The sequence below is a fragment of the Scatophagus argus genome, chromosome 4 (assembly GCF_020382885.2).
Source record: "Scatophagus argus isolate fScaArg1 chromosome 4, fScaArg1.pri, whole genome shotgun sequence".
NCBI lineage: Eukaryota > Metazoa > Chordata > Actinopteri > Scatophagidae > Scatophagus > Scatophagus argus.
Window position 1 is genome coordinate 19,809,708 of NC_058496.1, and position 27,709 is coordinate 19,837,416.

Sequence of the window (27,709 nt, forward strand, 5' to 3'; positions counted from 1 at the left end):
AGGAACTTGAAGCAGTACATTCATTATTTGTCTACAGAATAGAAATACAAAGGGTGGATTGCAGCATGTGTCTGTATATGCACAGTATGTGATGTTACTCTGCTGTGGTAAAATGCAGGTACCATGGTGAAGAGACCGATGATCCTCTCGCTGGTGCTGTAGTGAACGTTGTTGTCCCAGATGATGCTAATCAGATTGACAATGTGTTTCATCTTAGGAGCAACTTGGCTTGGCTTGAGCTGCGCGAGCTCTTCACATGGCTCCTTCAATATGGAGAGGAATTTTGCGTTTAACTCGGCCTGCTGAGAGCAATCCTGGGCAACACACATATTAAATATTATAGTATTACTATTAAGTCATGTTAATAAAACATTTAATCTGCACACTTTCAACTTTCAGCTAGTGGGTATCACAGATGCAGTAATAATGTGCAGCACTCCAGTTCATGAGCGAGGAAGAAATGATTAAGATTATTTCTTAATAAGGAATTCTACCATAATCAATCACAGTTAGCATATTGTTGTTGGTAAGAACACTAACACATATTACGGCAATACTCAGTATTGTTCTTTAATCAAAAGGCTGATATTAACTGCATTATACCTTTGCTAAGACATGATTTTTATACTTTTAGTACCTGTATTTCCTTGGCCAGATCACAGAAGCGCACTACAGTGAGAGACTTGGAGAGCTGCAGGATGTTCTGAATGTGCCTGACTTCTGGCTTCTGCAGCTGCTTGTTGACAGCCAGCAACTTGTCAGAGCGGCTTTTCCAGAAGGCTATCTCTCGCAGTGGACCACAGCTGTCACCCATCATTATTATATTTTGGTCATTCAGTACTTCCTTGATCTGATCTGTCCAGTGGATCATGACAGCTAAAAACAGGAGGTAAAGTAGAAGAAGAAAAAGGAAGGGAAGGTGAGATTAGATTAAGATGAGGTAACAAAAAAAAGTCAGGGATGGAGGAAGCAAACAAGAGTATGCTGGAATGATGCGAAAACCACTAAAAAAACATTGGAATAAAATGATGGATTTGACAAGAGTAAGAAGCTGTAGAGAGAAAGAAAGTGAAAGGTGATGATGTCCTGTGAGAAGTATTGGGTATTTGTTGAAAGAACTGAGCATGTAAGAGCATAATACTTAATTAACATTCCCTTGGCTGGAATGTAGGCCCGTTCGCCCCTACAGGATCTGTTCTCCTTTTATTACATACTGCATTGTATATTATTTATTTGCTCTTTTTTATTAGAGCAAATGGAGCCTATCCTAGCTGACTAGGGGAGAGAGGCGGGGTACAGCCTGGACTGACCGACACACAAAGACAGACAACCCTACACACACACATTCACACTTAGGGGCAATGGAGAGTAGCCAGTTAACCTAATGTGCATGTCTTTGGAATTGTGGGAGTTAGCCGGAGTACCCAGAGAAAACCCACGCAGGCACAGGGAGAACATGCAAACTCTGTACAGAAGGGCCCAGACCGGGATTACAACTTGCAACTTTTGTGCTGTGAGGCAACAGTGCTGACCACCGCACCATCGTGCCAACCACAACATAATATCATCTTTAAATTTTTATTCTTTATTTCAAGGCAAAACATTTTGCATTTTCGTTGTCTCTTCTTTGTGTTTGGGTGCAATGGGAAAAATACAGAAGTTGTAAGTTTGAAAATCTAATTTTCTGTTTTACAAGGCTTATGTTATATACCAAAGTATGAATAAAACTTTCATGAAATGATACAAAGTAGAGGTAGAATACACAAAACAATGAACAACTTGGAGTGATACAAGTGACAGGTTATAAGTGTGGTGCATCAAAGAGTCTAAGACAGTTGTTTTAAAGAGAAACTCACAGAGTAAGAGACAGATGGAAAGAGAAAGGCACGCCCAACCCTCCACATATACAAAGATCTTTGGACTTACTCTCCATTCTCTCTACCAGCTTCAAGTCCTTGATGGCGTCCTCAGGGCTGAACTGTAGGCATTCCATTGGGATATATAGAACTGTTTTGCCCTCCTTCTTATAGACATCATCTGTTCAAAAATTAAAATATATATGTTATTTTATATATCACATGGCTCTGTGAAAATTTTAGCAAGTTATGATGGTCATCGTGCGCACACTGTGCCGAGTAAAGCCAACCGTGATGTGTGTTTTGTGCTTTTCAGGATTTCTACCACATCCTGCAACAAAATGCAGCTTTTAATGAAGTTTAGAGGAGACCCCTAATGAGTCTTAGTATGAAATCGTGGTGAGGAAGACAAACACAAGATCTTCATATAATACTATGCAGAGCTGCGGCAATTAGTTGATTGTTGCAGCCCCACTACCTTGTGTAGTGTTGTTCAACGGAGAACTGTCTGAGGTGCGCACCTGTGAGGAGGGCAAGGAAACAGTGCATGTCGTGGGTATATTTGTCCTTTATGTTCTTGTTCCAGGTGCTGGCAGCAACTGCAGGGGCATGCAAACAGGTCATGCGATGAAGCAGCCCCTTGGCGGGATCGCCCTGCACTGTGCCAAACTGCACTACCATATTAAACGTCTCTGCTGTGATTATGGCTCCAGACTTGCGGATAAAATAGAACAGGTGCTCCACCACCTGAAGAATTTTAGTAGTGGTGAAGAGGGATAGTCAAAACACACAGAGGGGGTTAAATTTAAAAAAACGAAACACACTGTAAAGAAGAAGAACACTCAAGCTTTTTGAAAAAAGTTGATCAGTTGAAAGTGTAAACAAAGGCATCGCAACACCCCTCTCAAACTGGATCATAAAATTAGGATTTTTGGATTAAAAGTGGATACCTGTGAGGGAATAGAGAAGTCCACGTGCAGCCTGGCATCAGTGTCTATGTAAACCACCAAGGTTTTGATAGTGGTGTCAACAATAAATTGATCCAAAGTCTTTTCATTCTCCTCTGTCCACAACTCTTCAGTTAGACCAGGAAGAGCCACACAACGGATAAACACCTTCAACAGTAGGTGAAGAGATTAAAGGAGGGGTCCAAAAAGAAAAGGAGGGAGGGAAAGAGAAATAAATGTTATTTAGTGGTATAATGGAATGGAAATGGAGAAAAAAGTAAAAATCACTGAGTAAAATCAATGAACCCGCTTTACCTGTCGAAGGGTCTTAGCGTATTCCTTCTCCATGTCTTTCAGAACATCCACTTTGAAGACTTCAAATTCAAAAACACACAAACACCAAATATTTTTAAAAATGTTTCAATTAAAGCAAAAAGCCTTACTCAGGAGACAGACGATTTGCAATTGTAAACTGCTAAAATGACAATACTTTCAGCGACAAAGGGGTTATTTTCAGAATTTTGTGCAATACTTACACGGTTTATGCATTTTTTATATATATATTTGTATTTCTATTTAATCATCCAAACGTTTTAACGGGATTTCTCCAACAACTGTTACCTACTCTAGTAACACAGAACGTATAGAACGTTAGCCTATTCTCTGATTAGTACCTAACCAAGAGCTAACGTTAAGGATTGGTTACACGGAAACCTAACGAAGCCAAACGGTCAACAACGTTAGGGGAACGTTCAGGGACGTTTCAAGTATTAATTCAAGCTTTTAACGGCTCCGCTCCAACAACTGTATTCGGGTAAAACGGTTTTTAAAAAAGTCATTCTTTGCAACCGTTAATTTACTTTTATTTTTTATCTGTTAACTTACCATCTCCTCAAGTCAGAGTTGAACCAAGTGCCATACAGTTGCCAGGGTAACCAGTAGCAGTTATGACCCGGAAGTGACATCAACAAGTTCTTCCTCCATCAGGACCGGCAAGATGGCAGCGGACACGCAGGTTTGTGTGGCTGATTTTTAATAGTAGACTATCAGCTTTCAGAAATGTATTCAAGTACAAAATAAACCAAATTGGTGGAATATAGAGGACGGCTTTAAAAACATCTTATTGTGTAGTGGCATCCAACGAGAAACTTCGCCAAAATTCAGCAATAGTTAGCAAGTAGGCTGTTAGCTCTATGCTACGTAGCTTCAGTGTGACTTCATTAGACTGAGCTGCTGCAGCAGCTAACGATAACCACCATATGCTGACACAGGACTGATTTCTGTCCACAGCGGGAGGTGAGCTGAAGCTTTATTTGGATAGTGCCGTCTTTACAACGAAGTTATCAGGGGTTTACACTTACTGTCATGAACTTCAGTTGGTGTGAATTTCCTAAGTTAGGCAGACAATTTTCTTGTGATGATGAGTTAAGCCACGCCCTCCTTAAGTGAAGATATTCAGTTGTTATCAGTTAACTGGTATGTTGCGAGTAATAGAGTAACTTAACATTAGTCAGTATGGTATATGTTGACACGGTGTGTCAAAAAAAGCCTTCAGCAGGCGCTGTCATTTTGTCACTTTTTTTCTTTCTCATTCTCACGTATAACAATTTCAGGCAAAATTCGAAAGTGACACATTTGTGCTTTATGGAATCTGTCATTATAGGATTGCTGTCGTGATTATCAAGTTCCCAAATAGGAATTGACAATTGACTACTTTTCTGCTGTATTCAATCATTGTTTAAGCCATTCTTCAAGAAAAATATGCCAAATATATCCTATGTCCACACTATGTAATTGTACACTGTATATAAAATGAAAGGATAAGTGGCCCTTTCCTGATCTACATGATGATGAACTCGTGGGTCTGACCTGGACTGTAGTTCGGACTGAGGACATCACTGTTGTCGTTTACTTCATTAAAGTTATTCAGCAGATCCTTACACTAAATGTGACTGTTACTCCAGGTTTCAGATACACTAAAGAAATTTGCTGTGAAAGTGACTACAGCCAGTGTGAAAGAGCGTAAGGAGATATTTGGAGAGCTGAAACGATGTATAAAGGGCAAAGGTGAGGGATTTTGTGTTATTTCACTGTTCTACACTTTGTTTAAAGTAGGTGCAATAAGCAACATTAATGCTTCTTCAAAAATCCCTTTCAGAGTTACCAGAGCCTGCCATCAAAGGTCTATGCAAGCTCTTCTGTCTCACTCCACACCGATATCGGTAGGTGTATACATTTTAATAACTCTCAACCATGAGGAAACCACATCGTACACAAAGAAATGCTCCTAAACTATTGTATAGTAGTATAGTAGTAATTATTATGTTCAGGTTGTGCTGAAAGCATTTAAGAGAGGTGTTGATCCAACTTTTTGGCCATTGAAGGATTGAGTTTGTGGATTTCTTAAACTATGAGAACTTCCTGTTTTTTGTTTTGTTTTGTTTTGTTTATGGATTTTTTTTCTAACTCACCCTCGTTGGACATTTGGACAACAGAAAGTCTTGTGAGTGTATGTATTTTTGTATTTACATTGGTGTGTGTACTTCTCAGGGATGCTGCATCACGCAGAGAGGTCCTCTCTGTCATTGCTCAGTTGGCTGACAGTCAGCCTGACATCCTGGTGACCAGTCTTCTTCACTGCTTACTGAACAGCGGACTCGTCAGCAAAAGTGGAGAGCCCAGGTGCTGCTCTTAAGTTTTTATTTTTTTTGTTTTTTAGTTGGTTTTTTTTTTCCTTTCTTGGTAAAATTTGTAATTGCATTACTTCATGAATTCCTGCATTAACAAATTTGTAGAGGAGAATGCATATTTCATCCTAGAACTGCCAGCATCATTCATCTTTGAATTTTTTTTACATTTTTCAATAAACAGGGAAAGCATATGTACATAATTGTAATTATGTGAGTGCAGTTAACAGAAACACAATGAACTACATTAATACACCATAACAAGGATTGCACTGTACACTATATAGACAAAAGTAACAGTTATAACAGCTTCTACTACTCAGTCTTTCTGTTGGAATTTTTTGCCCATTCATGCTGTAGAGCATTTGTGAGGTCAGACACTGATGTTGGACCAAAAGGTCTGGCTCACAATCTCCATTCCAGTTCATCACAAAGGTGTTAGATGGGGTTTAGGTCAGGTCTCTTTGTGAGCCAGTCAAGTTCTTCCACACCAAACTCATCCAGCCATGTCTTTATGGACTTTGCTTTGTGCACTGGGACACAGTCATGCTGGAATAGAAAAGGACCTTCCCCAAACTGTTGCCACAAAGTTGGAAGCATAGCATCGTCCAAAATGTCTCGGTATGCTGAAGCATTAAGATTTCCCTTCACTGGAAGTCAGAGGCTCAGCATCACCTCTGAAAAACAGCCCCGTATCACATCTGAATTCAATAATAGAGAGGTGTGTCCTAATACCTTTGTTCATATAGTATATTTCTGAATAGTAAACATGGTTATCTAATTAAAGCAGTGGAAAATAAACATGATGATCATTAGTGTGTCTATGAAACTATCTTTGGTTGCTTATTTTCCTGGTTATCCTCTTCCGCCTATTATGCTTGACTTATTATATTTGCAGTAAAAGCACAGGCTCTGCAGCCTTCATCAGCTTGTCTTGGACCTGCCTTTTAGTCTCCAGTGTATTCTCTGTCCCAGAGAAAAGAGAAGGTGCCATCTGGAAAAAAATGGTCAGTAAAGCAGTATCTGTATTTTTTTTATTTAAATAAAATTATTTATGTAAATCTACACTATGTATCTGTGATTCTAAATTTCCGTTTGTAGGCAGTAAAATTATAATGATAAATCTGTGGCACATAATTTGCTCTCACTTTACCAGGGACAGTTTTTTATTTTATGTGTTAGAATCACCCTGTGGTCTGCTGACCTCTTGCAGGTGGAGGTTCAGAGTCTTCTTGCAGCTGAGGTGCTGGGTGGAGCCAAGAGTGCGGCTAAGAAATCAAGTCTCAAGAGTCTCAGCCATCTCTGGGAGAAAGTGAGTGCAGCAGCGTTAAGAGACACATGTTGGTCTTATTGGATGGGTCTGATTTGATGATCAAACTGAACTGCCCCTTTGTTTCCCTTACATCATTCAGTGGTGGATAGAGTAGCCAGAAACTGTACAGTATATTTAACTGTAAGTATATTTAAAAGTAGTTACTACAATAACTACTTCAGTAAGACTACAAAAGTAACTAAAAAAAACTCTGTTAAGTGCACAGTTATGACTTGGAAAATAGATCAGCAAATTGTGTGCATGTGCATGACAGACCATGTCTACTAGACCTTGTACGAAATGTCAAAAATTAAATATAGAGATTGTCCACATGTTACAGTGTCCTTAAACTAATTAATCATTTTAGTATAGATGTCCCAGTTCCCATCGCACAGATCTGGCGTGAGCCCCTCCCACATCCATGTCTCTCCAATCACATTAAGACAATAAAATTAGACAAGGGACCACATCAGTCTCTCATCTGTCTGAAAATTCCTTGTATCAAATGACTCATCGAGGCTAATTCAGAGATCATGTTGTGGTGTTTCATCTTTGTCTAACAAATACAGGTGCGTTCACTTCTTCTCTTTAACCTGAGGAAGACTGTCTGTATATGAAATGTTAAATCAATCATGTCCATGTGAAATAACAGTAGCCCAACTTGTCCCTTTTCTATTTATCAGGCTATATTAACAAGTGTGACTATTTAAATGCACACCACTTAGTGTTCACACTCTCTTAGCCTGAATATTAACATTGGAGAGGAGGGGTGGTTTTGAAGCATGATGTAAGTATTAACTAAAGAAGTTGAAAATAATTTAGGTAACCTGATATGTTGCTGGGAACTTCATCATCAATAAATTCATACTACAAAGGGGGGGGGGGGGTGAAGAAAGCTAACTAATCAGATAGGCTGTTGTAATGTTCCAGGTGATTCCGTCTTTGCTGATTTGCTTCTATCTGTGCTGAGCTACATGTATTTAACACTGTTACATATAGCTGCTTCTCTCTTACTGTAAAAGCAGCCTAACCCACATCCAGAAATAAACACTGAAGTAGTTTGAATTTGCCAATTTTAAAAATCAAACTACAGATAAATAAAATTGCTAATGAAATAATGCTAAGCATGATGAAGGTAACATAAATTTCTCACACTGTGTCATTAGCTATTACCGAACCAGCTCCTGTGATTTACCATGGACTTTTATTACAAGAGAGCAGAGGAAATGTTTTATTCCCCACCTCCCCCTGTAATTAAACTGTTAATCCTTGTCAATTTGTGGCCTTAAAACCACTACAGAAACCATTACTGTAAAATCCAACAAGAGATACTGTATGTGGTATTGGACTACTTGTATGCTGCATAGATGTGACATTTTGATATTTTGACCAGACTCCTGGACTAGTGGATCAATACATCAGCACACTGTTGAGTCTGGACCAGAGCCCCACAACTCTGGTCATGCTGGGGATGTGTTTGGACTTCTGCACTGTCCAGAAAGACAAAACTACAATAGAGAAGCACAAGGTGAATTTTCTTTTTAATCAGGTCTGTAGTTCTACGTTTTTCTGTGCTGTTGTTGATTACTACAGTTCTAACATCATAACCCAGATCATTAAAACTTTTTTCATATAGTACATAGAATCTCAGATAAATATGCAGTGTTTTTTGGCTACAGCGTACAACCTTGTGTATCTGTTTTTTTCAGAGTGCCCTGTTGGACCTGTACATAAAGTCAGTCCTTATGAGCAAGACAAAACCACAACAGCACATTTTGGACAAAAGTGCTTCCTTGCTGCGTCATGTGTCCCACTCTGAGTTCAAGGAGCTTCTACTTCCTACGCTGCAGAAGACGATGCTCCGCAGTCCAGAGAACGCCATTCAGAGTGAGATGCTTTCTGTCTCTGTTGATTGTGCTAACTACTCACTCAGTATTCACTTGGTGCTTTAGCAGCTCTCAGACACTAATTAAAACATTATCTGGTCTCTTTGCAGCCATTTCCTGTCTGCTGTCTGCCGTAACTCTCGACCTCAGTCAGTATGCCTTGGATATTGGAAAGGCCATCGCAAGTAAGGCCTTAATGGACGCTCTGTTTATTTTGTTTTGTATGCATCAAGTGGAACATATTTGTAAAGCATACACTGAAATTAGTTGTCATGGGAGAAATAATGACTGAACGACTGGGTATTCTATGTGCATAATTAATTGTATTTAATCACTGGTGTGGTGTGTGTGTGTGTGTCAGGCCAGCTGAAAGCTAACAATGCTCAGCTGATGGAGGAGGCGGTCCAGGCCATGCAGAACCTGGCCCGGCAGTGCAGCGATCCCTCTGCTGTGCAGGACGTCGTGACACACCTCTTTAAGATCCTTGGAGGTGAGCGAATTACTTACCTATCAGACTAAAAATTTGTCTTAATCGTGTTTGGTTTTGCTCACCTGAATCGTCATTGTTGTGTTTGCAGGATCTGAGGGAAAGCTCACAGTTATTGCCCAAAAGATGAGTGTGTTGTCAGGTAAGAAGCCCTAAGGACACTTAAAATTATTATTATGTGGCAAAATTGCAAGGAGACATTTTGTCAACCTGTAAATTTTCTTTTTGTTATAGGGATTGCCAGCTGTAGCCATCATGCTGTGTCAGGAACCTCCAGCCAGACTCTCAGCTCTGCAGTTACTTTGATGTTCATCCCTTATTTACAACAAGAAGGTATCCCTGCGCTGTCTTTTCTTCCTCTCCTTCCTGTCCTAAATGCTAGACAGATTTACAAGCTTTATCGAAATCATGTTTATTAGTCACAGAAAGGGCACATTTATACCTGGAAATTCTTTGAGAGGCCGCTGTGTGATGTTTCAGTTCAGTATTAACTGTTCTTTGTTTTATTTAGTTCACGAGGGGACCTTGGTGCATGCGGTGTCTGTGCTCTCTCAGTGGAGCAGTCGTCTCACAGTGGAAGTTCCTGCTGCTCTGATGGATTGGTTGAAGAAAGCCTTCACGCTCAAGACCTCCACCTCTCTGGTTCGACACGCCTACCTTCAGGCCATGCTGGGGGCCTTTAAAGGTCAGTCACACAAGGACGTTATGCTCTGTGAAATATACAGATTCTTAAATCAAACTCAGTCCTTAGTCCTATGTTTGTGTCTTTTCACTGGTTTTAGGTGACACTCTGGCCCAAGCCTCAGATTTCATGCCCTTGCTTCTCCAAACAGTGGAGAAGGCTGTGACACAAATTTCCCAGCATGCTCTACTTGCAGAAGGTGTGGCAGCTTCTGTTCTTTTGAGTCGACTTGCACTGCTGGAGACACAGACAGGTGAGGCCTACATCTCAGCAATCATATTTTCTCACTTGTGGAGACTGTTGAAGAACTCTTCGTATACAGGGATGGGAATTTTATTTTTCTGTTTCTGCAGAGGCAAAGTTCTCAAGCTTTTGGAACCTGATCTTAGATGAGAAGAAGCCACTTTTCACTACAGAGAAGTTCCTCTCCCAGGCCAATGAGGAAAGTAAGACAACATAGTGTACTAAAGGCTAAAAGCTTGTCCATGTTTATTAAACAGTAAGATATGAAATAATGTCTCTTTCACTGTGTCTTTAGCTCTGCTCACAGTGCTGCTGCTCTGTGAAAGGCTCTTCCTGGACCATGCTCACAGACTGAACACCACCAAATCACAGTGAGTCTGTCCCCACATGCAGTATGGTTATGATTAAGTAATTATCATGTATAATATATTATATTATAAAAATACGTATATATATATATATATTATATAAAAGAATATAAATTAATTCTTCGCTTGTCTCATTTACTTCTGTAATCCTGTAGTGCTCTTGTCACGAATTAATTTTCCTGTCTGACACTGTTCTGTAGGATGTATCATCATGCCACGCTTGTGGTTCTGCTGTCTCGGAGCTGGCGTGTGAGGAAGAGGGCACAGCAGACAGTCAGAAAGCTGCTCTCCTCTCTGGGTGGATCCAGCCTTGCTCATGGCCTTCTTGGAGAACTCAGTGTGATCATCAACAAACACAAAGTACAGAGTTATTTTTAACCGTGACCGATATATCAGTGATGTGTGGGGTCGACGTGTGACCACATTAATCATTTACTCTTGCTGTAAAGCTTTCATTGCATACATAGTAACGTAACAAGTTGCCATCGTGAGTCACGTTATCTTCATTTCACATGTCTCTGCTCTGCTTCACTCCAGTAATACAGGGGAAGCCAGCTAAGCTAGTATATATATAGTTACACTTCTAAAAGCTGCTTATAAATTTGTTGAATCAGCTTACCCTTACAGCTGTAAACTAAAAAATATATATATATATATGCTTTTTCTCAGCCTGATTGTTACTGACTATATGCTGTAAACTTTCAGGTTTGGCCCCAGGACGTCCTGGTATCAGAGTCAGGTGAGCTGACTGAGCTGGGGCGCAGCTACATTCCCCCTCGTGTTCTGCTGGATGCTCTGTGTGTTGTTTGCTCCTCTGCCAGCCAATGGGGCGACCCCAATGAGGCAGAGAATTTGGCCATGGAGATCCTCATAGTCACCCATCATCCATCCCTAGGTATGAGAAGAAACCTGCTGCGTGCTCATTAACGTCTAACTGTTAACAGGTTTTGTAGCGTAATTCCACTGGGGATTTGTTTGCATAGTATACTGGTGCTCTGTCCCATATTTGACATCTCTTCCTCTCCATCTCTTTCAGTTGGAGCTCGACGTGGCCTCTGGCCTATTCTACTTCTCTCCATGAATATAAAAGTAGAAGAATTTATAGAAAAAAATCTGGAGGCAATTCTGCCACATCTGCTGGAGGCCAGCGCTGATAACCAGGTCTGAAAATAGCATCTCTTTATTCTTTACATGATATTTATACACACACACAGGGGCTCTAAAGTAAACAGTATTTTACATTCTGCGTGCAGGAGGTACAAAAGAAATTTGCAGGTTGTCTAGAGGGACCTTGTAGTTTGGCTCATGCTGATATATTGTATGTGCTACCAGGATGTTCAGTGGTCACATTTTTCTCTTCAGGCAGTGAAAAATGCAGTTGGTGCCCTCTCAGGTCTCTCCCCAAACAAGTTTCTACCACGATTAATCAATCATGTTACCGAGGGGCTTTCTCGACCAGCTCTACTCCAGGTCACCAAAGAAGAGTACGGCATCATGCTGACACCTGAGGGAGAGCTGTATGACAACAGCATCATCCAGAGGTAACACACATCTTCTCTTATTGCTGTGGACTGCTGAACACAACCGCAAACACCACAGCTTCCTGTTGTCTGTCTGGCCCTAAATTTACATCTGTTGTTTGCTTCTGCAGTGCTCAGAAGGAAAGCACAAAGAAAGCCAACATGAAGAGGGAGAACAAAGCTTACTCCTACAAGGAACAGATCATTGAACTGGAGTTACAGGAGGTAAGGTGCTCTTACCACCATTTGTTGAGTTGTGATAGTGTTCATTTCTGTAGCACATTTTGATTTCTGTTTGATCCTGCAGGAGATTAAGAAGAAAAAGGGCATCAAAGAGGAATTGCAATTAACCGGCAAACAGAAGGAAATGATGCAAGCCCAGCTGGAAAAAGAAGCTGCCATTCGCAAGAGTCTTCAGGGGGTATGGAACCAAGCCGTCAGAATTCTCTAAAACTAAGTGCCTGAAGTTGACGGCCTTAATTTCTCCTTATTGAACTGTGACATACTTATCATTGTCACCAGCTGGATATGGAGTTGCAGATCCTGGTGGGTCTGCTGGAAGCAACTCTGACAGAGAGACCACCTCAGATCACCAGGGAGCTCCCTGCTGTTCTCCAGGTCCTAATGCCACTTCTACAATCCCCTCTGGCTGCTCCACACATCCAGCAAGTCTTCTTGGACATCGGAGTGTGTCTCATGCCTAAACACCTTCACTATCTAGGTACATGACTTGTCTTAGTGTTGTATTGACAAACACAAACTCATATCATCTTAAGTTAATGTTGCTTTTTTTTTTTTTTTTCCTTTCACCCCCCCCCCCAGCCGTGCTTGTGGGACATGTGACTTTGCGGTTGCTGAAGCCAGAATGTGATCTGGACCCGGCCTGGGGACAAGAGGACCTGGACACAGCAGCCCACCGCACCATACTGCTGCTGCACAACCACACTGTCCCTCAGAGAGAGGCCAAGGCTGGTGGTGAGCTGACCAAGAGCATCCATGTTGTTTTCAAAACTTCAGTACGCATAGACAAGTTAAGTGAAAGAAATTTCACTTAACTATTATTAGACTAGGTGCTATCCTATGCACATTTGGTAGACAAGTGGGTGGAAAATGATATCATGTGTAAGAAAAGGTTGAATTCCTGCATATTGCAAGCACCAAGTTCATTAGAAACACTGAGAATATCTTCATAAACTTGAAGAAAAAAACAAATCATTAATCTGTTAATGAAGGACAACAGAACTGAATACTATTGAAGAAAATGAGTAAATAATCTACTTTAGAAAATATCAAGCCAATATTTCACATAGTCTGTAGTCTAATGTTCCACAACATCTCGCTGGTATTTTAACAAGTAATGAAGTGCAAAGTTAACATAAGACAATATGAGACTGAAGACATTTTATGCTGCTGTGTAGAAGATGCAGAAGATTGTATATTCCAACCATTTTGAAATGTGATCCCAGTAACACGTCAGAGTTGTAGCAAGCAGCTAAGATAAGAGCTGTGAGCCAGTGCTGGCATATACCAACTGCTCTCTTGTTTCTTTATGTTGTTTATTTTTCCCTAGACATGGCTCCACTGTCTGCCCCTGCTTTCTCCTTCTGCTTCCCCATTCTCAGCACTATGCTCAGGGAATCTTCAGGCAGCACAGAGGAGGCGGAGAACCTCATGACCAGAGCCCTGCAAATCATCGCTGAACATTCTCAGCTTCGGGCCATCACAGACAGTGATGACACTGTTATAGATGAGGTACGCACATCATATCTTTTGTCTGTGACTTGCACAGGAAGATGGTTGGAACAAGTTATTATTTATGTGAAAAAATAAAAAGCTACTGAGTAACAAAGCCACTTTGTCACTATGCATTTCATAGCAGTACTTTTGCTCTGTAAAAATAAATGGGGTAGCAAATTGAGAAAGCTTTATCTGACTGTACAATCAATGGATTTATGTACTGACTGTCATGTTTTCCTGTCTTAGAACGGTCCAGAGCTACTTCCACGTGTCAGTATGCTGCTGCTGCTGACAAGAGTGATTTCCACAGCCACCCCGAGACTCCAGGTAAGAAAGGGATTTTACAGACAAATTCTGCATATGGGTTTTTATTCTTTTTTTTTCTCTGTCACATCATCCAGTTAAAACAGTCTGATATAGCCACATGGATGTCAGAACTTTCCACCCTCTGTCTTTCAGGTGTTGGCATCCCAGTGTCTAACGGCGTTGTGTACCAGTGCTGGAGGAGGAGATGGCTGCACTGTGGCGGAGCAGGCAGAGATAGACGTGCTGCTCAACGCACTCCTGTCCCCCTGCTTCTCTGTCCGGGATGCTGCCCTCAGGGTGAGCTTTGCATTGCTTCAGAGAACCTGTATTACAGACAGCCGTTTTCTGCACAGATCATTTTATACAATACAATACAGTTTATAAATCAAGATGAAAGCATTGGTGTTTAGTGGTAACCTCACTGAAGTGAAGAACTGTATAATCCATGTGAGTGTGTATTCCTGTTAGACACACTGCTAACACCCATTCTGTCTGTGCTCAGGGGTTGTTGGAAATGGAGTTTGCCCTGCCCACAGACAGCACAGAGGCCAGTGGGCTAAGTTTGCTGCGCAGGCTTTGGGTTGCCAGGTTTGATGTTGAGGAAGAGGGCCGAGCCTTGGCTGAAAAGTATGTATGGGTTTCATGCTCCTTTCGAGTGGCCATTCTGTACTATGTTTTATCCTGCAGAACTTGATTTGATTGATGGGGAAAAAAAGACGTGTTGTAAATTCAGCCGAAATCAGTTTTTGCCTTGTCCTCCCTCCTCAGACTCTGGGAGTCTCTTGGGCTGGAGTTGGTTCCTGAGCTCTGCTCCCTGCTGATTGGAGATGTCACCCACCACGAAGAGGCCGTCCGTGCTGCTGGCGCCGAAGCTCTGTCGAGCGCCGTGTCCCAGTATAGAGACCAGTCTGCCACAGTGCTCGGCCAGCTCACCGAGCTCTACCACAAGAAACTCTACGTGAGGCCCTGTCCTTTGGCCAGATCACATTACTCTATTAGCTAAGACCAGTGGATGAAATTGAGCTCAGAACCCAAAGTATGATATTTCTGTTTTGTTCTTTTTTTGTTTTGTTTTTAAAGAGACCACCTCCTGTTCTGGATGCCCTGGGCAGAGTCATCTCTGAAGCTCCACCTGACCAATGGGAGGCCAGGTAAATCTCAGTGTTTATTTGAAAAGATGAGATATACCAGCGTGATTTTTTTTTTATGGTTTTATCTTTTGTGCCAAAATCAGTGTATCCCATCATAATATCTCCACTAGCCTATTAAAAAGCAGAGCAGAAACCGTTGGATTAGTTCCAACAGGAAGAGATAAGATGCCATAAAAGAAATCTTTATTAATTTACTGTTTACTGTTAGTTTACTGTTAATTTTGTGTAAATTCTGTGTAATGTTGAGACAGATTGTATTTTTAAATCTTCCTTGCACTAACCTCCTTTACACTTCTTTGTCAGGTGCGGCATAGCTCTGGCTCTGAACAAGCTGTCCCAGTACCTGGATGAATCTCAGGTCACCCCTCTGTTCCTCTTCTTTGTTCCCGACGCTCTGAACGACCGCCACGCTGAGGTGCGGCGCTGCATGCTGGACGCTGCCCTCTCTGCACTCAACACGCATGGAAAGGTACTACTCGTTTCTCTCTGTAGATTTCACTGCATGAACACACAGGTGCTTTCAAATTTGTTCTGTGTATTATATGAGCGTGCATATCTTTCACTGTATTGCATGTGCCCGCTTTGTTTAACAGGACAATGTGAGCTCCCTGCTGCCAGTGTTTGAGGAGTTCCTAAAAAACGCCCCTCAGGACGCCAGCTACGATTCAGTCCGCCAGAGTGTGGTTATTCTCATGGGCTCTTTGGCGAAACATCTGGACAAAAATGACCCCAAGGTCAAACCCATTGTGGCCAAGCTCATCACTGCACTCTCTACGCCTTCACAGCAGGTGAGGAACTCATCCTCCTTCCTTTCATATGCTGCATTATTTTTAGTGGACAGCATCTGAGAGTTGGAATTATTATAGATTATTGCAACCTTGTTTTTAAACAGATCCCACTTTTCTGACACTCCCTTTGCTTGTTATTCAGCTCTTTATCTCATGTGGTTTATCGACCCTCATCAGGTACAAGAGTCTGTGGCCAGCTGTTTACCTCCTTTAGTTCCTGCCATTAAGGAAGATGCAGCAGGGATTGTAAGGAACCTGCTGCAGCTGCTGCTAGAGAGTGACAAGTATGCAGAGAGGAAGGGAGCAGCGTATGGACTGGCCGGACTGGTCAGAGGTCTCGGGATCCTGGCACTCAAACAGCAGGACATCATGACCACGCTGACTGACGCCATCCAGGACAAGAAGAACTTCAGACGGAGGGAAGGTCAGTAAAGTTTGTCCAACCACTCAGATGCAGATATTATGGATTCAGCAGCAGAAATATATATTTTTTTTTTTTCTAAATAAGAGACCACTGACCAACTGTTTGTCTCTGTGCAGGAGCTCTGTTTGCCTTTGAGATGCTGTGTAACATGTTGGGGAAGCTGTTTGAGCCGTATGTGGTCCACGTGCTGCCACACCTCCTGCTTTGCTTCGGAGACGGAAACCAGTATGTCAGAGAGGTGAGCAGGTCCACTGTCTCTTCAGCATTAATATCTCATGTTCTGTAAAATGCATTTCACCAGGAATTTATTGTTTTTTCCTAAATTTTTCATCAAAATGCCTTGCTTTAAATGATCAGAGGTCTCTCTGCACCATCCACTGTTTCTGCATGTTTACATTACAGCATAGCAAGTTCGGCATGACATGTGATCCATAATTTTGGAATCTGTTCAGTCAGTCCTAGAATTTGCATGTGAAATGTAAATGTTTTTACTCCCATCAGGCTGCAGATGACTGTGCCAAAGCTGTGATGAGGAACCTGAGCGCCCATGGGGTGAAGCTGGTTCTTCCCTCCCTGCTGGTGGCCCTGGAGGAGGAGTCCTGGAGAACTAAAGCAGGTGAAGAGTCCCTACATTCACAATTACTTGGTCATCACCAGGTTTATTTGTTGACATGTTGATATAATGTCACAGAGCAGAAGAACTTCCTAGGCACATTGTCTGCACTACATACACATGTACTGTTGTCACACATTTAGATTTTGTTGTTGATTTTTTTGTCAACAACACATCCTTTGTTTTCACATTCCAGTATGGAGACAGTCACAATCAAACAGTTCCTTCTTGTGAATCACCCCTCCCTCTCTTTCCTGAAGGCTCAGTGGAGTTGCTGGGTGCCATGGCTTTCTGTGCACCCAAGCAGTTGTCCTCCTGCCTGCCCAGCATTGTGCCCAAGCTGACAGAGGTCCTCACCGACTCCCATGTGAAGGTGCAGAAGGCCGGCCAGCAGGCGCTACGACAGATCGGCTCTGTCATTCGCAACCCCGAAATCCTGGGTAAGTGACTCTGAGTCATGGTCCAAAGACCAGGCCAAACTTTATCAGTTAAAGAGGGCTTTGAAAAACATACAAAATGGATGTTATTTCTTTTTGTCTTCTCATAGAAATAGTTTTTGTATGGGTTAATTACTGAGTCATAGTTAAAGGTTAACCAAACTTAAACTTCAAAGTTTGGTAACAGGGGTTACTGCAAGTGAAAATAAAAGTGTGGGAAAAAAAACCTTTTTTTAAACTGTCCACTGTGGGTGATATTTTAGGCACTGTCTTTATGCAGCCGGAGAAAAGGTTGTCTTTCATCTTTGTGTCTAGTTTTTAAGGTCTTAAGCATAGATTCCAATTATACATAGGTTACAGACTCTAAAATAAATGTTCATTGTAATGGAAGCCCAGCACCATCTACTACCTCAGTGAAGCTAGCTGTGCTAAATTTTTATTGAGGTTGACAATATAATACCACCCAATATAACAACACATTTAAGATTTTAATCAGATTAATTTCAACTGCTATTTTTAATCTGCATTAGTACAGTATTTTGACTTTGTCAATCAGAAAAATCCGTCAAAAACGATTTAGTTAGCAGCTCATAAAAACTGCTATAAATGTTCAGATAATGCCAGGCATGAGTTGATAATGCCGTTATAAATAAACACAACATTCAGAAATGAGTCTTGCAATCAAAGAATAAGTACAGTCTGAAGTATGACTTTGTACTGATGCCGTCTTTCTTCTCTCTCAGCCATTACACCCATCCTGCTCGACGCTCTCACCGATCCCTCCAGGAGGACCCAGACGTGCCTGCAGACCCTGCTGGACACCAAGTTCGTTCACTTCATCGACGCCCCCTCCCTGGCTCTCATCATGCCCATCGTCCAGAGAGCCTTCCAGGATCGTTCTACAGACACTCGCAAGATGGCCGCTCAGATCATCGGCAACATGTACTCCCTCACTGACCAGAAGGTACACACAGTTAACTAATATTACAGTTAACCAAAGGCAAAATCAAACTACCAGTAGCTCTTACACATTGTTTGCGATGTGATATGTGTTGTATTATATATTGTTTGCAGGATCTTTCACCCTACCTGCCTAGTGTTATTCCTGGACTGAAGGCCTCTCTGTTGGACCCAGTGCCTGAGGTGTGTTTAGTACATAAGCAGTACTACGGTAATGTGTGTGTGTGTGTGTGAAGTCAGAGTTGGAGCCACCCCTCTTCTCCTCTCCAGGTGCGGACAGTGTCAGCCAAAGCCCTGGGAGCCATGGTGAAGGGGATGGGCGAATCCTGCTTTGATGACCTGCTGCCGTGGCTCATGGAGACACTGGCCTCCGAGCAGAGCTCTGTGGATCGTTCTGGAGCTGCACAAGGTCGCCTCCTCTACCCTCTACTGTCACCATGTTGTTTCTGATTTACTCTTCCTCTCTTTTATCAAATGACTCTTGGAATGAAATGTGTGTTGGTGTTTTCAGGTCTGGCTGAGGTCATGGCAGGACTCGGAGTGGAGAAGCTGGATAAGCTGATGCCAGATGTGGTGCAAACAGCCAGTAAGGTGGACATTGCTTCCCATGTCAGAGATGGCTACATCATGATGTTCATCTACCTGCCCCTCACCTTTGGAGACAAGTTTACTCCCTACGTTGGGCCCATCATTCCCTGCATCCTCAAGGTATTGTTACAACCACAATGTTGTTTTTGTTGCTGTTAATCTCATTTTACTGCTCCCTACAGTCATTTTTAAATTACTAGTTCCTGGGAATATACACACCCTTTTCTTAAGATTTTTCAGTTAGAAGTGAAACTTCAGCTGTAAATAGTAAGTTATGAAATTAAATTTAATTAATCTTTCATGATTTTTAATAGAAAAATTATTTGCTCCAGTTTAGAAATTCGTGTATGTGATTACGGGATGTTACTTGTTGACCAAATGAAGACTCTCTAAGACTCTAAGTTACGCAGACGAGCTGGAAATTGGCATTTTGAAGTAAACATTCCAGATAAAATGCATTGATTAAACACCTAAAAACTCGTCTCTGTTTACCAAAATTACCCTTTTTTTTTCAATGACGAACACTGTTTCATGCTTTGAACTGGTTTCGATGCACCCCTGCACTTTTGCCTTCATGTAGTATGCCCTGATCTAAATGTTCAGACATCTCTACTGACCACCCCTCCGCTGCTCGCCTGCAGCCTCAAGTTTCAAGTATCCTGTCAGCATTTGACATGAATCATGTAACTTGGCAGACTAATACTGGCTAACACTCTCTGTCACTCTGCATATTTGTTTTTACACAGTCAGTGGATAAAACCCATTTACTTTTGTGTAAAATTTTTGAAAACATAGCTCTGGAAAATGGCCAGCCTTGCTCTGCCTGCTTATTTTGCTCATGATGTTTCTTGTAGTATGTAAAAAGGGGATCTTTATGCCAGTGATATTATTTTTTATAGTAATAATAAGTGTAGTTACAACAGTTATCTGACTGTTGCATTAATGAGGTTCATCTTTAGTATACACCCACACATACATGCAAATAACAGATTCCAGCAGGTCCTTGGATAAATACTGGGAACAGATTTGGTAAGGAAAACCGTAATCTCACTTGAGGATATTCATCTTTTTCTCTGACCCTCTCTGTGTCGCACACCAGGCTCTGGCTGATGAGAACGAGTATGTGAGAGACACAGCACTGCGTGCCGGCCAACGCATCATCAGTATGTACGCCGAGACTGCCATCGCATTGCTGCTTCCTGAGCTGGAGCAGGGCCTGTTTGATGACCTGTGGAGAATCAGGTCAGATTTAAACACACAATAACATCAAGACTGATGTTATTGGGTGATTTAAACGCACAGATTTAAGCACATAGGTGATTAATAAATGTCTCTTTTATATTGACCAGTTGTGCTTCTGTGTCATCATTGATTTGTAGGTTCAGCTCTGTGCAGCTGCTTGGAGATCTGTTGTTCCATATCTCTGGGGTGACAGGAAAGATGACCACAGAGACCGCTTCAGAGGATGACAACTTTGGAACCGCTGCATCCAATAAAGTATGAATAAATTTCTTTACTATAAGAAAAGCATCTAATTAAGAGAATAAAATAAAACTTGTTACCTTTGACCAGTTATATCTTAACTTGTCATCACCACAATGCAAAAGCTTGCTGATCTTTTTTTCCTCCTAGGCAATCATTGGAGCTCTTGGCGCTGAGCGGCGTAATCGTGTCCTGTCTGGCCTATATATGGGTCGTTCAGACACTCAGCTGGTGGTTCGACAGGCTTCCCTCCACGTGTGGAAGATCGTGGTGTCCAACACCCCCAGAACTCTTAGAGAGATCCTCCCGACCCTCTTCACGCTCCTGCTGGGCTTCTTGGCTTCCACCTGCCCTGACAAGAGAACGGTATTAAAACCCACCCTCTTCCTGTCTTCCCTGGTTGGTGAATGTCAGCCGTGTTTGTTTTTCCTGTCGCTGTGAGTCCCTGTGAGAACCTCCACAAAGCCACTGACTGACGCAGTGTATTTGTTTGGTTTTAGATCGCTGCTCGCACTCTGGGTGATCTGGTGAGGAAGCTGGGAGAGAAGATTCTCCCTGAGATTATTCCCATCCTGGAGGAGGGACTGCGCTCTGACAAGAGCGACGAGAGGCAGGGAGTCTGCATTGGACTCAGTGAGATCATGAAGTCCACCAGTAAAGACGCAGTGAGTCACGCTGAGTTTTTTGTTGTTTTTTTTTTTCTTTTGTTTTTTTTTGGGGGACCAAAAATCTGGTCTTTGTATCTTTAGTGAGTTGTTTTCAGTTTGGAATCTGAAAGATTATCATCTAAAAAGTAATAGAAAGTTAAATTAATAGAAAAAATGTTAACTGTACTAGCAGGTTAATTTGGTATGGGTTATTGAAAATACAGCTTGGGCCAAGAGTTTGATGATTGCATTAAATAATGAATCTGGCGAAACATCACTAACCTCATAGTGTTTGTTCTCTAGGTGCTTGTCTTCTCCGAGTCTCTCGTCCCCACAGTGAGGAAGGCTCTGTGTGACCCTCTGGAGGAGGTCCGAGAGGCTGCAGCCAAAACCTTTGAGCAGCTTCATGCAACCATCGGTCACCAGGCCCTGGATGACATCCTTCCTACCCTGCTCAAACAGCTGGTGAGGGAACAAGGACATAAATGCAACAGTCCAGACAATGTCCTAAGGTTTCCTGTCTGGCTTCTACATCACTGAATGTCTTTTCTCAGGATGACGAGGAGACCGCTGAGTTTGCCTTGGATGGCCTAAAGCAGGTCATGGCCGTGAAGAGTCGCTCCGTGCTGCCTTACTTGGTTCCAAAGGTAACGCGTCACAGTCAAGTTGTCCTTTTTTTTCTAGGCCTTGTTATTGTGATTGGAAGTTTCTGACTAAAGCGGGTATCCTCTCGTACCAGCTGACCGCTTCTCCCGTGAACACCCGCGTGCTCGCCTTCCTGTCTGCTGTGGCTGGAGACGCTCTGACACGCCACCTAGGGGTCATCCTGCCAGCCCTGCTGTCCTCCCTCAAAGAAAAGTTGGGAACAGAGGATGAAGCACAGGTAATACCAGCCTTCACGGCTACTGTTGTGTTTGGGCCTTTTGTGTGAGAACAAACCCCAATGTTTTACCTTTGCTTCAGGAGTTGTGCAGCTGTCAAACAGTGATCCTCTCAGTGGAGGATGAAATGGGTCAGCGGATCATCATCGAGGACCTGCTGGAGGCCACGCGAGGCGCTGAGCCCGGACTCAGACAGGCTGCGGTCACCATCCTCAACGCCTACTTTGCCCGCACACGCCTGGACTACAGTACGCATACTCGCACCCTGCTGTCAGGCCTCATCCGCCTTCTCAATGACTCCAACCCAGAGGTCCTGTCTCAGAGCTGGGACACCATCAACTCTATCACCAAGGTGTGTTGTTGTGCATTTTTCTGCACATATTCACAGAATGTGGGAAAAGAGAACAAAACAGATGAGTACTTTTCTTCATCAAAAGGTAAATGTGGCCTGAGTTTTGTGTGTTTTTCTCATATAGAAACTGGATGCAAGCAGCCAGTTGGCCCTTATTGATGATCTGCATCGAGACATTCGATCAGCCGCAGCGGATGTCAAGGGTCAGCACCTTCCTGGTTTCTGTCTGCCTAAGAAGGTATGAAGTGGCACAGTGAGCACTGGGACCTTACAGTATCTTTGTGATTGTGCTGATATTTCTGTCTTTTACAGAATCTTTTTGTCTTTTTGAGTTGACCATAGTTTGCTCTGACACTACAGTGTACATGACAGCCCACACAATTGGTCGCTGTTCACGGCTGACCAGTCACGTTCAAGCTTTTCCATTTGTTGGTCAACCCTGCAACTTTTATTGCTGGACAGGAATATTTATGTGACAGGTTGTACATTCCAATGGTTGTAATTACTGACACCTCCTGACAGAAGTCTTCTCTTTCTGCCTCACACAGTCAGTTGATGTGGACATTCAGATTCAGACAGAAATTATCTGAAATTTATTCTTCATATTTCCCATAAACAAAATACATAAATTTATTGTTTGATACTGGACCCTGACTTGGACTGCAGATATTCTCAGAGGCCGTGGTTTCAGTCTTTTTCATAACACACTGGGTCAACAAAAATTTTTGAGAGTTGAGTGATTAAGTCCTGTATAGAGCAAAATTACCCAAACTTCACTGGTTCCAGATTTTCAAACGCAAAGAGCAACTAAGCAGTTAATTGCAAAACATTAATTAGTCATGAAAATAATTTTTAGCTGATGTTATTTTGTTTTTGATCTCGCAGGGCGTGACCTGTATCTTGCCTGTACTGAGAGAAGGGGTGCTCACTGGTAGCCCTGAGCAGAAGGAAGAGGCAGCTAAAGCATTAGGAGGGGTCATCAAACTGACCTCCCCTGAGGCACTGCGGCCCTCCGTCGTCAACATCACTGGACCGCTCATTCGTATCCTGGGAGACCGCTTTGCCTGGACAGTGAAGACCGCTCTGCTGGAGACCCTCACCTTACTGCTGGCGAAGGTCTGTACCTACATCACCTGCATGTTGAAAACACCATGATTTCTGTCTGTCTGCAAATTGTCAGTGAGCAGGCTAAGTCACTCTGACTTTGGACTGTATTCCTCCTACTCCTCCAGGTGGGCATTGCCCTGAAGCCCTTCCTGCCTCAGCTGCAGACCACCTTCCTGAAGGCCCTGCAGGACTCGAGCCGTGCGGTGAGGCTGAGGGCTGCTGAGGCTCTGGGCCAACTGGTTTCCATCCACACCAAGGTCGACCCACTCTTCAGTGAGCAGCTCTCAGCCATCCGCAACGCTGAGGACTCAGGAGTCCGGTGAGCACCCAGCTAGCAGATTAAAACTGGTATCTTTAGTTTGAAGAGATATAAACAGATCGCCTTGTCAGCTGTTGCTCTAATCATCCAACTATTTTTGGGCACAGAATGATTTAGCTATTAATATCACAGACACACAGATAGACAAAACATATTAAATCGCCTTTAATCACTTTTTGAATCTATGTTTGGTATGATTATTGTTGTTGCTTCTAGTATTGAGTTGTAATCTGATATTTTGTTTCTGGACTACTTACAGACGTGATTGCAGTTGCACTCAAGGAGTTTATTTTAATTTTTTAACTATAACTAACTATAATAAAAGACGTGAGAAAGAAAATGTATATTTCTAATAGACAAATTATGCGGCGCAGTGGGTACCAACAGACACTGCTCTGGCCTCAAGCCTAAAAAGTTGGGAAACTGTGTGTGAAGTTGGCCCATGTCTCCACCTACTGGGGGAAAAACAACTTGCATACAACTTGCAGCATATTAAACAGCCCATAAATGCGCTGTGTGATTTGACTTCTGTCCCCTAATGTAAGGCTGATGTTATTGGGTGATGTGAACTTATCACAGATGTATCAATGGTGACATGTCTCTAACATGATGACAGTTATTTAAGAATAGTTCATAGTATAGTTTGTCCACCAGAGAGCATTGACAAGTTCATTGTTCAACTGTGGATTGTTCCACTCAATATACATCTTGGTCACAATTTCTTTATAACCAAATTAAATGGACCAAAAATGTTTTCTTGTGTTGTTTATTTATGTTTAAAAAAATGAATATCAACCCATATATTGATATCAGATGTTTTGAAAACTCCTGTTTTCTCCTAAACGTGCTATGGTTCTGTTATTTTAAAGATTGTTTTGTAAAAGCTGGTGTTTTCAGGGTATACTGCACTGGTATATAGCACTGGTTCTCATGCTTGTGTTGTGCTCTTTACCCCTCTCACAGCGAGACTATGCTCCAAGCCTTAAGGTTCGTCATCCAGGGGGCTGGATCAAAAGTGGACCCAGCCATTCGCAAGAACATTACCACAACATTGCTAGGCATGCTGGGACATGATGAGGTATGGCGCAGGAAGCAGATATCTTGCAGTGGCAAGAGCTGAGAAGGTTTTTTTTTGTTTGTTTTTGGTAAATATTTGGTAACACACCGGGGCCTTTGGTAGTTGTTGAATGCATTAAGTCGTTAGCAGTGTATAAATATGATCTCACTGAGGGCTGTTCAGCATTGTAGTTTCCTCTGTGATCACTGTAGAAAAAAATAAAAACGGAAGTCGAGTAGAAAGGATGTGGTTTTCTGAAAAGGTGGTTTTGAGCCTCTATGTCAGTTTGAGAATAAATGATTCTCAACCTATGTGTGTCTGGCTGTCTGTGTGCATGCACGTAGGATGCAACACGTATGGCGTCAGCTGGCTGTGTTGGTGAGCTGTGTGCCTTCCTGTCGGAGGAGGAGCTGAAGAGTGTGCTGCTTCAGCACATCTTGGGTTGGTTTTTATATATGAAGTTATTGTCCATCATGTATTACATATCACATTATGTGTTATCAATATATTTTCTAACACTTTTCATGATAGATGTTTAACTGTAAGAAAAAATAACTTTCACTTTGCCTTTACTATGTTTAAGTGTTATGAACTGATTTTTTTTCCCCCCTCTCTGTAGCGGACGTGTCAGGTGTTGACTGGATGGTGCGTCATGGTCGTAGCTTGGCCCTCGCCATAGCTGTCAAGTCTGCTCCTGAGAAGCTGTGTGGGAAAGAATACTGTGATACTGTGACAGAGACGATTTTGTCTAATGCCACTGCTGACAGGGTGAGAAGAAAGTTTGTGTTACACTTTGTTCTTTGGCAGTATATTTCACACATCCCTCATGAACTGTTGCACATGACTGTGATGAACATCCTGTGTAATTCACCTTTAACAAAATGGTAAATGTGTTCATTGTCACAATGTGGTTGTGCTTGGACTGGCCTGCTGTAACAGTTTGATTGTATATTATTACACTATACGAAGTGAGATTCAACCAGTAATTCAAAAATGAAAGTAATCAGAATTTGTCCGTTTTTTTCCTTTCTAAATTACAAGGGATTCAAACTTTTATCTATATGAAAATCAGTACAGTTTGCAGTTCCATGACTTCGCTTTTGTTGTACATTCATCCTGGTTTCCCCTCCTGTGGGTCACTACATGTTACGATTCTGCTCTCCCTCCAGATTCCCATTGCCACCAGTGGCATCAGAGCAATGGGATACCTGATGAGGCACCATCTCAGAACTGAAGCAGTCGGTGTTTCCCAGCGCATCATCACACAATTTGTCAAGGTAAAGCAGGAACCATTTTCATTCAGCTGAAACAGGCTGTTTACTTTTCAGCTGAGGAAGTGGGTGCCAATTACCGTAGTCAATAAAACGTTCTTCACTCTGTTGGTTCTGGCTTGATAAGAGCAGTTTTTTTTTACGTAAAGCTCCCTGTCAACATTCATTCATTCATTTTCTATAAATGTTTCTTTTAGTTTATGATTACAGCACACATGCACTCGGTGTGCCCCCCCAAAAAATCAGTGAATCAGTGGGCCTAATGGTATTTAAGATAAACAGTTTCTCATTTCCTTAGTGTAGAACCATGGGATCTTTGCAGACTGTTGTTATTTGACTAATTTCTCTTTTTTACACTATTACCAGGTTTGATATTGGGACTATGACCTAAAATGAAGAGATTTTAGGTCATAGGCTGAAATGTTCAGTAATTAATTTGAATAACTCCACCTGCAAAGGTCATATCCTATCCATTCAGAGCCAGCCAAAATCTTATTGAATGGCGGTCTATGGTTCACTTTGTGTCAGTTTGTGGTGGGGAACCACACAGTTGTAAATGAAGGTATTGGGTTGTGACAACTGTTGTCTGTGTGACCATGTAGTGTCTACAGAATCAGTCCAGTGACATCAGACTGGTATCTGAGCGGGTGCTGTGGTGGGTGTTCAGAGAACCCGAAACTCCTCCCATGGAAGCCGGTCTCATTAAGCCCCTGCTGAAGAGTCTGCTGGACAACACCAAGGACAAGAACACCAGCGTCAGAGCTCAGAGCGAACACACCATCGTCAACCTCTTACAACTCCGCCAGGGAGAAGAAACCATGAAGGTGAGAATACAGACTCTCTACTACAACTTACAGATGTAGCATAAATTGGAAATTATTGTCATTCTTGCTTTTTTGTTCTTTCTGCAATTCAGGTTGTAACCGCCATTCTGGACTCTGCGAGTAACGACCTCCTGTCAGAGTGTCACCGCCGGTCCTTGAAGAAAATTGCCAGCCTCCCGGACTCCAATGAAGAAATTGACGACACCATTTTAACGTGATGAAGCAGGACTGATCTCTCATATGATCTCTGCAGATCTTCAGTGTACAAGCCCAGACACACTCACCACACAGGCCTGCCCATGTTGCCCTGTATAGACCAAGGCTTAGATGGGTGTATTTTTTTTCCCCAATAATTCCCCAACAGAATCTTTTTTTTTTTTTTCACTTTCTCAGTTTGCATTTTTGCTTTAGAGGCCTTGGAGCCCGATTTTTTTTGTTGTTGTTTTTAATTTTTTTCTCAGAATGTGCAGGTTACTCTCCTGTGCTGAACTACGTAAGGCCAATTCTGTTTTGATGTTTCAGTGTGTTCCTACTTATTTTACCAAAAATGATTTCAAACATTTAATATGCCGCTGTAGTGAATCAACACTGTCTACAAATTTTATTTGAACTTTGAGTGTGAGAGTTGTTTGGGGTAAAGCAACTTCTTATAAGAATAAAAATTCTTATGTCAGTGATACGGTTGTAAAAAGGCAATACAAAATAAAATGATCTTGATTTCATAACGTGCTCTGTTAAATATTGGAAAGCTGTTTTGTTCATGGTGGGGTTAGAGGA

At 42.1% G+C, this 27,709-nt stretch overlaps 2 protein-coding genes and 1 long non-coding RNA gene across 4 annotated transcripts in view; 2 read left to right on the forward strand and 1 right to left on the reverse strand.

The window, feature by feature from the left end:
- Window positions 1-3,767, reverse strand: part of dnah2 (dynein, axonemal, heavy chain 2) — a 53,760-nt gene extending 49,993 nt beyond the window's left edge. Inside the window, exons 1-7 of one of the 2 annotated variants that reach the window (XM_046386215.1) lie at window positions 3,340-3,500; window positions 3,119-3,177; window positions 2,807-2,971; window positions 2,378-2,603; window positions 1,927-2,037; window positions 638-876; window positions 123-314 (exon numbers count right to left, since the gene is read on the reverse strand). In XM_046386215.1, coding sequence (XP_046242171.1) covers window positions 123-314; window positions 638-876; window positions 1,927-2,037; window positions 2,378-2,603; window positions 2,807-2,971; window positions 3,119-3,177; window positions 3,340-3,352 — 1,005 coding nt within the window. In that variant the 5' untranslated portion in view covers window positions 3,353-3,500. Of the gene's footprint in view, window positions 1-122; window positions 315-637; window positions 877-1,926; window positions 2,038-2,377; window positions 2,604-2,806; window positions 2,972-3,118; window positions 3,178-3,339; window positions 3,501-3,688 lie in introns of those variants that run through there. The other variant, XM_046386216.1, reaches the window with a different exon arrangement.
- LOC124057782 overlaps window positions 1-27,709 on the forward strand; it is a 1,110,263-nt gene that overhangs the window by 329,483 nt on the left and 753,071 nt on the right. The window lies entirely within an intron of this gene.
- Window positions 3,701-27,654, forward strand: gcn1 (GCN1 activator of EIF2AK4). Its single transcript, XM_046386217.1, has 57 exons — window positions 3,701-3,818; window positions 4,768-4,870; window positions 4,962-5,025; window positions 5,354-5,485; window positions 6,389-6,497; window positions 6,704-6,802; window positions 8,196-8,330; window positions 8,512-8,689; window positions 8,799-8,873; window positions 9,050-9,178; window positions 9,267-9,317; window positions 9,410-9,508; window positions 9,687-9,860; window positions 9,958-10,110; window positions 10,211-10,303; window positions 10,396-10,471; window positions 10,669-10,828; window positions 11,174-11,363; window positions 11,505-11,629; window positions 11,831-12,009; window positions 12,120-12,213; window positions 12,296-12,409; window positions 12,511-12,709; window positions 12,811-12,963; window positions 13,559-13,740; window positions 13,972-14,052; window positions 14,185-14,328; window positions 14,534-14,658; window positions 14,800-14,989; window positions 15,112-15,182; window positions 15,486-15,651; window positions 15,776-15,970; window positions 16,148-16,394; window positions 16,511-16,632; window positions 16,896-17,010; window positions 17,268-17,447; window positions 18,188-18,408; window positions 18,519-18,587; window positions 18,675-18,813; window positions 18,916-19,112; window positions 20,092-20,234; window positions 20,372-20,489; window positions 20,625-20,840; window positions 20,975-21,139; window positions 21,425-21,586; window positions 21,676-21,768; window positions 21,861-22,004; window positions 22,085-22,354; window positions 22,479-22,592; window positions 23,240-23,470; window positions 23,587-23,780; window positions 24,744-24,858; window positions 25,182-25,278; window positions 25,457-25,605; window positions 26,007-26,114; window positions 26,711-26,932; window positions 27,025-27,654. The coding sequence occupies exons 1-57, from the start codon at window positions 3,801-3,803 to the stop codon at window positions 27,148-27,150; spliced, it is 8,013 nt and encodes a 2,670-aa protein (XP_046242173.1). The 5' UTR covers window positions 3,701-3,800; the 3' UTR covers window positions 27,151-27,654.

Bases quoted from the DNA above. Each gene is read 5' to 3' on its own strand.
- gcn1 (XM_046386217.1), top strand. The intron at 15,183-15,485 runs GTAAATCTCAGT...CTTCTTTGTCAG, and splicing joins CCTGACCAATGGGAGGCCAG to GTGCGGCATAGCTCTGGCTC. The intron at 20,235-20,371 runs GTCAGATTTAAA...ATTGATTTGTAG, and splicing joins GATGACCTGTGGAGAATCAG to GTTCAGCTCTGTGCAGCTGC.